The sequence below is a fragment of the Ranitomeya imitator genome, chromosome 2 (genome assembly GCF_032444005.1).
Source record: "Ranitomeya imitator isolate aRanImi1 chromosome 2, aRanImi1.pri, whole genome shotgun sequence".
NCBI classification, from domain to species: domain Eukaryota; kingdom Metazoa; phylum Chordata; class Amphibia; order Anura; family Dendrobatidae; genus Ranitomeya; species Ranitomeya imitator.
Window position 1 is genome coordinate 7745001 of NC_091283.1, and position 12028 is coordinate 7757028.

Sequence of the window (12028 nt, forward strand, 5' to 3'; positions counted from 1 at the left end):
AATGGGCCATCACCCCCCCTCCTCCCCCCAAAAAAAGTTATTATTAGGGGACAGCTTTTTGGGAACACCCAGGTAACTCGGAGCCTGGCCCCCAGAGAACAGCTGTATAAACCCACTGAAGTGACACAGTGCAGACCCCGGAGCCCTCACATATAATTGTCCTCGGCTTCAGGCTGTAATATTGTGCACGGAGCCATTATAACGTTGTATAACAAGCACCAGGCCACATCGCATCTTAATAAATGGATTTAATTTATTGCGCCTTTCCTGCCGTCCTCCAGGCAAAGTGTTACCAATCCAATAAGGAGAGAAAAAGCTGAAATCGCGGAAACGTCAACAATAAATTCTAATCATTTATGAGAGAAAAAACACAGAAAAAAAACACCAAGTGTGACTAGTTATAGAGGAAATCTCTAGAGGAGCGGATCATAGCGAGCAAAGTGAGTGAATCTCCCGGTAACCGCGACAAATCCCAGCAAAAAGGAGGTGACGAGAATCTGTGATCCCTCCGACCCCGGGGAAAAGAGGGATCAATGCAGCAAGTGACTGAAAACTGAGGAGGAAGGGAGCGACGAAGCATCGAAGAAACATCACAAGGCGAGCGCAGAATAAAGAGCAAAGACAGCCACGTATACTACACTAGGAGGCGGTATTATAGCAGTTATATAACTAATAACGGGGGCGTATTATAGCTGTTATATCCCCCAAAACAAGGGCATATTATAGCAGTTATATTCCTAATAACGGGGGCATATTATAGCAGTTATATTCCTAATAACGGGGGCATATTATAGCAGTTATATTCCTAATAACGGGGGCGTATTATAGCTGTTATATTCCTAATAACGGGGGCGTATTATAGCTGTTATATCCCCCAAAACGAGGGCGTATTATAGCAGTTATATTCCTAATAACGGGGGCATATTATAGCAGTTATATTCCTAATAACAGGGGCGTATTATAGCAGTTATATTCCTAATAACAGGGGCGTATTATAGCTGTTATATCCCCCAAAACAAGGGCATATTATAGCAGTTATATTCCTAATAACGGGGGCATATTATAGCAGTTATATTCCTAATAACAGGGGCATATTATAGCAGTTATATTCCTAATAACAGGGGCATATTATAGCAGTTATATTCCTAATAACGGGGGCATATTATAGCTGTTATATTCCTAATAACGGGGGCACATTATAGCAGTTATATTCCTAATAACGGGGGCATATTATAGCTGTTATATTCCTAATAACGGGGGCATATTATAGCAGTTATATTCCTAATAACGGGGGCGTATTATAGCTGTTATATCCCCCAAAACGGGGGCGTATTATAGCAGTTATATTCCTTATACCGGGGGCGTATTATAGCAGTTATATTCCTAATAACGGGGGCGTATTATAGCTGTTATATCCCCCAAAACGGGGGCGTATTATAGCAGTTATATTCCTTATACCGGGGGCGTATTATAGCAGTTATACTCCTAATAACGGGGGCGTATTATAGCTGTTATATCCCCCAAAACAAGGGCGTATTATAGTAGTTATATTCTTGTATATAGGGGCAGTATTATAGTAGTTATATTCTTGTACATAGGAGGCAGTATTATAGTAATTATGTTCTTAATAATGGGGGCGTATTATAGTAGTTATATTCTTGTATATAGGGGCAGTTTTATAGTAGTTATATTCCTAATAACGGGGGCATATTATAGCAGTTATATTCCTAATAACGGGGGCAGTATTATAGTAGTTATATTCTTGTACATGGGAGCAGTATTATAGTAGTTATATTCTTGTACATAGGGGGCAGTATTATAGTAGTAATATTCTTGTACATAGGGGCAGTATAATAGCAGTTATATTCTTGTACATGGGGGCAGTATTATAGTAGTTATATTCTTGTACATAGGGGCAGTATTATAGTAGTTATATTCTTGTACATAGGGTCAGTATTATGGTAGTTATATTCTTGTACATGGGGGCAGTATTATAGTAGTTATATTCTTGTATATAGGGGCAGTATTATAGTAGTTATATTCTTGTATATAGGGGCAGTATAATAGTAGTTATATTCTTAATAATGGGGGCGTATTATAGTAGTTATATTCTTGTATATAGGGGCAGTTTTATAGTAGTTATATTCCTAATAACGGGGGCGTATTATAGCAGTTATATTCCTAATAACGGGGGCAGTATTATAGTAGTTATATTCTTGTACATGGGAGCAGTATTATAGTAGTTATATTCTTGTACATAGGGGGCAGTATTATAGTAGTAATATTCTTGTACATAGGGGCAGTATAATAGCAGTTATATTCTTGTACATGGGGCAGTATTATAGTAGTTATATTCTTGTACATAGGGGCAGTATTATAGTAGTTATATTCTTGTACATAGGGTCAGTATTATGGTAGTTATATTCTTGTACATGGGGGCAGTATTATAGTAGTTATATTCTTGTACATAGGGTCAGTATTATGGTAGTTATATTCTTGTACATAGGGTCAGTATTATGGTAGTTATATTCTTGTACATGGGGGCAGTATTATAGTAGTTATATTCTTGTACATAGGAGCAGTATTATAGTAGTTATATTCTTGTACATAGGGTCAGTATTATGGTAGTTATATTCTTGTACATGGGGGCAGTATTATAGTAGTTATATTCTTGTACATAGGGGCAGTATTATAGTAGTTATATTCTTGTACATCGGGTCAGTATTATAGTAGTTATATTCTTGTACATAGGAGCAGTATTATAGTAGTTATATTCTTGTACATAGGGTCAGTATTATGGTAGTTATATTCTTGTACATGGGGGCAGTATTATAGTAGTTATATTCTTGTACATAGGGGCAGTATTATAGTAGTTATATTCTTGTACATCGGGTCAGTATTATAGTAGTTATATTCTTGTACATGGGGGCAGTATTACAGTAGTTATATTCTTGTACATAGGAGCAGTATTATAGTAGTTATATTCTTGTACATGGGAGCAGTATTATAGTAGTTATATTCTTGTACATAGGGGCAGTAGTATAGTAGTTATATTCTTGTACATGGGGGCAGTATAATAGCAGTTATATTCTTGTACATGGGGGCAGTATTATAGTAGTTATATTCTTGTACATGGGGGCAGTATTATAGTAGTTATATTCTTGTACATAGGAGCAGTATTATAGTAGTTATATTCTTGTACATGGGAGCAGTTTTATAGTAGTTATATTCTTGTACATAGGGGCAGTAGTATAGTAGTTATATTCTTGTACATGGGGGCAGTATAATAGCAGTTATATTCTTGTACATAGGGGCAGTATTATAGTAGTTATATTCTTGTACATAGGGGCAGTATTATAGTAGTTATATTCTTGTACATAAGAGCAGTATTATAGTAGTTATATTTTTGTACATAGGAGCAGTATTATAGTAGTTATATTCTTGTACATAGGAGCAGTATTATAGTAGTTATATTCTTGTACATAGGGGGCAGTATTATAGTAGTAATATTCTTGTACATGGGAGCAGTATTATAGTAGTTATATTCTTGTACATAGGGGGCAGTATTATAGTAGTAATATTCTTGTACATAGGGGCAGTATTATAGTAGTTATATTCTTGTACATGGGGCAGTATTATAGTAGTTATATTCTTGTACATAGGGGCAGTATTATAGTAGTTATATTCTTGTACATGGGGCAGTATTATAGTAGTTATATTCTTGTACATGGGGCAGTATTATAGTAGTTATATTCTTGTACATAGGGGCAGTATTATAGTAGTTATATTCTTGTACATAGGGGGCAGTATTATAGCAGTTATATTCTTGTACATGGGGCAGTATTATAGTAGTTATATTCTTGTACATAGGGGCAGTATTATAGTAGTTATATTCTTGTACATAGGGTCAGTATTATGGTAGTTATATTCTTGTACATGGGGGCAGTATTATAGTAGTTATATTCTTGTACATAGGGTCAGTATTATGGTAGTTATATTCTTGTACATAGGGTCAGTATTATGGTAGTTATATTCTTGTACATGGGGGCAGTATTATAGTAGTTATATTCTTGTACATAGGAGCAGTATTATAGTAGTTATATTCTTGTACATAGGGTCAGTATTATGGTAGTTATATTCTTGTACATGGGGGCAGTATTATAGTAGTTATATTCTTGTACATAGGGGCAGTATTATAGTAGTTATATTCTTGTACATCGGGTCAGTATTATAGTAGTTATATTCTTGTACATAGGAGCAGTATTATAGTAGTTATATTCTTGTACATAGGGTCAGTATTATGGTAGTTATATTCTTGTACATGGGGGCAGTATTATAGTAGTTATATTCTTGTACATAGGGGCAGTATTATAGTAGTTATATTCTTGTACATCGGGTCAGTATTATAGTAGTTATATTCTTGTACATGGGGGCAGTATTATAGTAGTTATATTCTTGTACATAGGAGCAGTATTATAGTAGTTATATTCTTGTACATGGGAGCAGTATTATAGTAGTTATATTCTTGTACATAGGGGCAGTAGTATAGTAGTTATATTCTTGTACATGGGGGCAGTATAATAGCAGTTATATTCTTGTACATGGGGGCAGTATTATAGTAGTTATATTCTTGTACATGGGGGCAGTATTATAGTAGTTATATTCTTGTACATAGGGGCAGTATTATAGTAGTTATATTCTTGTACATAGGGGCAGTATTATAGTAGTTATATTCTTGTACATAGGGGCAGTATTATAGTAGTTATATTCTTGTACATAAGAGCAGTATTATAGTAGTTATATTTTTGTACATAGGAGCAGTATTATAGTAGTTATATTCTTGTACATAGGAGCAGTATTATAGTAGTTATATTCTTGTATATAGGGGCAGTATTATAGTAGTTATATTCTGGTACATAGGGGCAGTATTATAGTAGTTATATTCTTGTACATAGGGGCAGTATTATAGTAGTTATATTCTTGTACAGTACATAGGAGCAGTATTATAGTAGTTATATTCTTGTACATAGGAGCAGTATTATAGTAGTTATATTCTTGTACATAGGGGCAGTATTATAGTAGTTATATTCTTGTACATAGGGGCAGTATTATAGTAGTTATATTCTTGTACAGTACATAGGAGCAGTATTATAGTAGTTATATTCTTGTACATAGGGGCAGTATTATAGTAGTTATATTCTTGTACATAAGAGCAGTATTATAGTAGTTATATTTTTGTACATAGGAGCAGTATTATAGTAGTTATATTCTTGTACATAGGGAGCAGTATTATAGTAGTTATATTCTTGTATATAGGGGCAGTATTATAGTAGTTATATTCTGGTACATAGGGGCAGTATTATAGTAGTTATATTTTTGTACATAGGAGCAGTATTATAGTAGTTATATTCTTGTACATAGGAGCAGTATTATAGTAGTTATATTTTTGTACATAGGAGCAGTATTATAGTAGTTATATTCTTGTACATAAGAGCAGTATTATAGTAGTTATATTTTTGTACATAGGAGCAGTATTATAGTAGTTATATTCCTGTACATAGGGGCAGTATTATAGTAGTTATATTCTTGTACATAGAGGCAGTATTATAGTAGTTATATTCTTGTACATAGGGGCAGTATTATAGTAGTTATATTTTTGTACATAGTGGGCAGTATTATAGTAGTTATATTCTTGTACATAGGAGCAGTATTATAGTAGTTATATTCTTGTACATAGGAGCAGTATTATAGTAGTTATATTCTTATACATAGGGGCAGTATTAGAGTAGTTATATTCTTGTACAGAGGAGCAGTATTATAGCAGTTATATTCTTGTACAAAGAGGGCAGTATTATAGTAGTTATATTCTTGTACATAGGAGCAGTATTATAGTAGTTATATTCTTGTACATAGGAGCAGTATTATAGTAGTTATATTCTTGTACATAGGGAGCAGTATTATAGTAGTTATATTCTTGTATATAGGGGCAGTATTATAGTAGTTATATTCTGGTACATAGGGGCAGTATTATAGTAGTTATATTTTTGTACATAGGAGCAGTATTATAGTAATTATATTCTTGTACATAGGAGCAGTATTATAGTAGTTATATTCTTGTATATAGGGGCAGTATTATAGTAGTTATATTCTTGTACATAGGGGGAGTATTATAGTAGTTACATTCTTGTACATAGGAGCAGTATTATAGTAATTATATTCTTGTACATAGGAGCAGTATTATAGTAGTTATATTCTGGTACATAGGGGCAGTATTATAGTAGTTATATTCTTGTACATAGGGGCAGTATTATAGTAGTTATATTCTTGTACATAGGGGGAGTATTATAGTAGTTACATTCTTGTACATAGGAGCAGTACTATAGTAGTTATATTCTTGTATATAGGAGCAGTATTATAGTAGTTATATTCTGGTACATAGGGGCAGTATTATAGTAGTTATATTCTTGTACATAGGGGCAGTATTATAGTAGTTATATTCTTGTACAGTACATAGGAGCATAGTTTTATTAGCTATGCTCAATTATATAAAGTTCAGCATTTTTATTTGGGCTATAAGCCATTGTCACTTCTTGGTCTCCGAGTTGCATTTGTTTGTGGGGGGGGGGGTTATAGAGTATATTGTAATAAGGGAACTTTTCTTGTGATGTCATCATTATGGAACTCAGGACTAATTGTTGCCTCATTAGTTTTTCTGGCTGATGTGACCGGATTTGCTCTTGATATCTGGGCTTCGTCCTTGCAGATTGCAGACATTGTTACTTTGGAGATACTGGACAGAAGTCCCCGCCATGTTGTGCTCGTACCTTGTTCTGTCGGCTGAGCCCCCACTGAATTGGCACTGGTGTTGAGGACGTCGTTGACAGCAGTGTCACAGTACAAGCCTCGCTGGACGTCGTGTTCGCTGTCAGTCTGGTCGCTCTCCTCGTGGCCGCTGTCCTTGAGACTATTTCCCTCTAAGTCCTTGAAGGTTGAACTGCTGGGAGGAAGAAACAACAGTGATTTAGAGTCAGCTCCTCCTGTGCAGATTCCAGTCTGTAGCAAGTAACAGTCATTCCCTGAAGGGACGGCGCACAGCGAGGGGTCACCACCTGGTATGTGAGGAGCCCAGCACTCCAGCCAAGGGCCACCACGTTCTACAGGGGCCACCAGAAACATTTTGTATTCATTTACTTTCAGTAAATTTCTTACTTAATCAGTTGTCAATTATTCGAGACAAATGTAGCAGAGCCGAGTGTGATGTGCTGCATCGAGTTTTATCCTTGCTTCCCCATAACAATGCCCACAGATGGGATCAGAAGCAGGACTTCACATGCTTTGGACTATTTCCTCGCATAATTAGCTGCCCTTATAGGAAACATTGTGCCTTAATGTCAGAGGGACATATAGCACAGAGCTGACGGCAGTGCCCACATAACGATGCCAGTCATTAACACAGAGTGCGCCATAACAACGACAAACATGAAGCCTTATACAGGACACAGTGCAGCACACTGGTAACAATGTGGCAAGAGTGAGACCATAACAGAGTAACACCAGCTATAGTATCAGATATCAGAGCCAGTAACACCAGCTATAGTATCAGATATCAGAGCCAATAACACCAGCTATAGTATCAGATATCAGTCAGTAACACCAGGTATAGTATCAGATATCAGAGCCAATAACACCAGCTATAGTATCAGATATCAGAGCCAGTAACACCAGCTATACTATCACATATCAGAGCCAGTAACACCAGCTATAATATCAGATATCAGAGCCAGTAACACCAGCTGTAGTCAGATATCAGAGCCAGTAACACCAACTATAGCATCAGATATCAGAGCCAGTAACACCAGCTATAGTATCAGATATTAGAGCCAGTAACACCAGCTATAGTATCAGATATCAGAGACAGTAACATCAGCTATAGTATCAGATATCAGAGCCAGTAACACCAGCTATAGTATCAGATATCAGAACCAGTAACACCAGCTATAGTATCAGTTATCAGAGCCAGTAACACCAGCTATAGTATCAGATATCAGAGTCAGTAACACCAGCTATAGCATCAGATAACAGAGCCAGTAACACCAGCTATAGTATCAGATATCAGAGCCAGTAACACCAGATATAGCATCAGATATCAGAGCCAGTAACACCAGCTATAGTATCAGATATCAGAGCCAGTAACACCAGCTATAGTATCAGATATCAGAGCCAGTAACACCAGCTATAATATCAAATATCAGACCAAGTAACACCAGCTATAGAGTCAGATAACAGAGCCAGTAACACCAGTTATATTGTCAGATATCAGAGCCAGTAACACCAGCTATAGTATCAGATATCAGAGCCAGTAACACCAGCTATAGTATCAGATATCAAAGTCAGTAACACCAGCTATAGCATCAGATAACAGAGCCAGTAACACCAGCTATAGTATCAGATAACAGAGCCAGTAACACCAGCTATAGTATCAGATATCAGAGCCAGTAACACCAGCTATAGTATCAGATAACAGAGCCAGTAACACCAGCTATAGCATCAGATATCACAGCCAGTAACACCATCTATAGTATCAGATATCAGAGCCAGTAACACCAGCTATAGCATCAGATATCAGAGCCAGTAACACCATCTATAGTATCAGATATCAGAGCCAGTAACACCAGTTATAGCATCAGATATCAGAGCCAGTAACACCAGCTATAGTATCAGATATCAGAGCCAGTAACAGCAGCTATAGTATCAGATATCAGAGCCAGTAACAGCAGCTATAGTGTCAGATATCAGAGCCAGTAACACCATCTATAGTATCAGATATCAGAGCCAGTAACACCAGCTATAGCATCAGATATCAGAGCCAGTAACACCATCTATAGTATCAGATATCAGAGCCAGTAACACCAGCTATAGCATCAGATATCAGAGCCAGTAACACCAGCTATAGTATCAGATATCAGAGCCAGTAACAGCAGCTATAGTGTCAGATATCAGAGCCAGTAACACCAGCTATAATATCAGATATCAGAGCCAGTAACACCATCTATAATATCAGATATCAGAGTCAGTAACACCAGCTATAGTATCAGATAACAGAGCCAGTAACTCCAGCTATAGCATCAGATATCAGAGCCAGTAACACGAGCTTTAGTATCAGATAACAGAGCCAGTAACACCAGCTATAGTATCAGATATCAGAGCCAGTAACACCAGCTATAGTATCAGATAACAGAGCCAGTAACACCAGCTATAGCATCAGATATCAGAGCCAGTAACACCAGCTATAGTATCAGATATCAGAGCCAGTAACACCATCTATAGTATCAGATATCAGAGCCAGTAACACCAGCTATAGCATCAGATATCAGAGTCAGTAACACCAGCTATAGCATCAGATATCAGAGCCAGTAACACCATCTATAGTATCAGATATCAGAGCCAGTAACACCAGATATAGCATCAGATATCAGAGCCAGTAACACCATCTATAGTATCAGATATCAGAGCCAGTAACACCAGCTATAGTATCAGATAACAGAGCCAGTAACACCAGCTATAGTGTCAGATATCAGAGCCAGTAACACCAGCAATAGTATCAGATATCAGAGCCAGTAACACCAGCTATAGTATCAGATAACAGAGCCAGTAACACCAGCTATAGTATCAGATATCAGAGCCAGTAACACCAGCAATAGTATCAGATATCAGAGCCAGTAACACCAGCAATAGTATCAGATATCAGAGCCAGTAACACCAGCTATAGTATCAGATATCAGAGCCAGTAACAGCAGCTATAGTATCAGATATCAGAGCCAGTAACACCAGCAATAGTATCAGATATCAGAGCCAGTAACACCAGCTATAGTATCAGATATCAGAGCCAGTAACACCAGCTATAGTATCAGATATCAGAGCCAGTAACACCAGCTATAGTATCAGATAACAGACAAAGTGTTTCGGGATGTTTACCTCTCCTAAATGCAAAACAATTGGCTGTGAGAGGCATCTCAGTGGGATTTAAGGAGGAATGTTTCTCCTTATGGAGAGCAACACAAATTATAAGATGCCATAACACACCCACAGTGCTACACATAATAGACAGTATCACACAGGAGAGGATTAGATACAGCAGCTTGGTAGAAGAGATATAGTAAAGCTGGGACATTCGCACCCCAGACGTGCAGCATTAGGAGCGTCTGGCGCGGTACTGAACGGTGCGGTACTGAACGGTGCGGTACTGAACGCGGCTCACAGAGACTTTTCTTCTCTTTCTCTGTATCCATAGAAACTAGGGCGACCACCTATCATTCACCGCAGCTCTGAAGAATGGGCTGAGATACTACTACACCCCAGAGCTCAGACACCTCATAGACATAGAAGAATCTGAAGCCTTAGAGAAAAGGAATAAAAAAATTCTTGTTTCCTAAGATCGATAAAGAAAAAAAAAATATAAAAACAAAATCTGCGGAAGAAGTAAACATCCGGATAAATCTGCAGCGATGATCAGAGATCATCAGGTAGAAAGATACTTCTAAAAAATCACAGAGAAAAGACACCGAAATATGGTCACATCTACCATCATCATCACTGCAACCATCCTCACTACCACCACCATCATCACTACCACCACCATCATCACTACAACCACCACCATCATCACTACCCCCACCATCATCACTACACCCATCATCACTACAACCACCATCATCATCACTACCACCACCATCATCACTGCAACCACCATCATCACTACACCCATCATAACTACAACCACCATCATCATCACTACAACCACCATCTTCATCACTACATCATCATCATCACTACTACCACCACCATCATCATCACTACTACCATCATCACTACAACCACTATCATCACTACAAACATCATCATCACTACAACCATCATCACTACACCCATCATCACTACAACCACCATCATCACTACACCCATCATCACTACAACCACCATCATCATCACTACCACCACCATCATCACTGCAACCACCATCATCACTACACCCATCATAACTACAACCACCATCATCATCACTACAACCACCATCTTCATCACTACATCATCATCATCACTACTACCATCATCACTACAACCACTATCATCACTACAAACATCATCATCACTACAACCATCATCACTACACCCATCATCACTACAACCACCATAATCACTACACCCATCATCAACATCACTACAACCACCACCATCATCACTACAACCACTCTCATCATCACTACAACCACCATCATCACTACTACCACCATCATCATCATCACCACTAAAACCACAACCATCATCACTACTACTATCATCACTACAACCATTATCATCACTACACCCATCATCATCATCACTACAACCATCGTCATCACTACAACCACCACCATCTACATCTAACATGCAACATAAAAAAAAGGAAAATTCTATGGTGATTATATCTAGGCAGTCCTGTGCAAAAGTCTTAGGCAGGGGTGAAAAAATGCTGCAGAGTAAGAAGCTTCAGACAGAAGAGTTTTTGCTTATTTATTTATAAGACACAAAGTGACTAAAGGAAAGAAAAATGTAAATCCCATCCCAGATACTGATGATGGAGGAGACGGGCGGTCACCAGATACTGATGATGGAGGTGACGGGCGGTCACCAGATACTGATGATGGAGGAGACGGGCGGTCACCAGATACTGATGATGGAGGTGACGGGCGGTCACCAGATACTGATGATGGAGGAGACGGGCGGTCACCAGATACTGATGATGGAGGAGACGGGCGGTCACCAGATACTGATGATGGAGGAGACGGGCGGTCACCAGATACTGATGATGGAGGAGACGGGCGGTCACCAGATACTGATGATGGAGGTGACGGGCAGTCACCAGATACTGATGATGGAGGTGACGGGCGGTCACCAGATACTGATGATGGAGAGGACGGGCGGTCACCAGATACTGATGATGGAGGTGACGGGCGGTCACCAGATACTGATGATGGAGGAGACGGGCGGT

At 38.2% G+C, this 12028-nt stretch overlaps 1 protein-coding gene across 4 annotated transcripts in view; it reads right to left on the minus strand.

Annotated features, from left to right (window-relative positions):
- Positions 1–12028, minus strand: part of PCDH19 (protocadherin 19) — a 222343-nt gene that overhangs the window by 81864 nt on the left and 128451 nt on the right. For 2 of the 4 annotated variants that reach the window (XM_069746087.1, XM_069746085.1), the window contains exon 4: positions 6825–6994. In XM_069746087.1, the coding sequence (XP_069602188.1) occupies positions 6825–6994 (170 nt within the window). Of the gene's footprint in view, positions 1–6824; positions 6998–12028 lie in introns of all 4 variants that reach the window. The other 2 variants (XM_069746086.1, XM_069746083.1) reach the window with 1 other exon arrangement.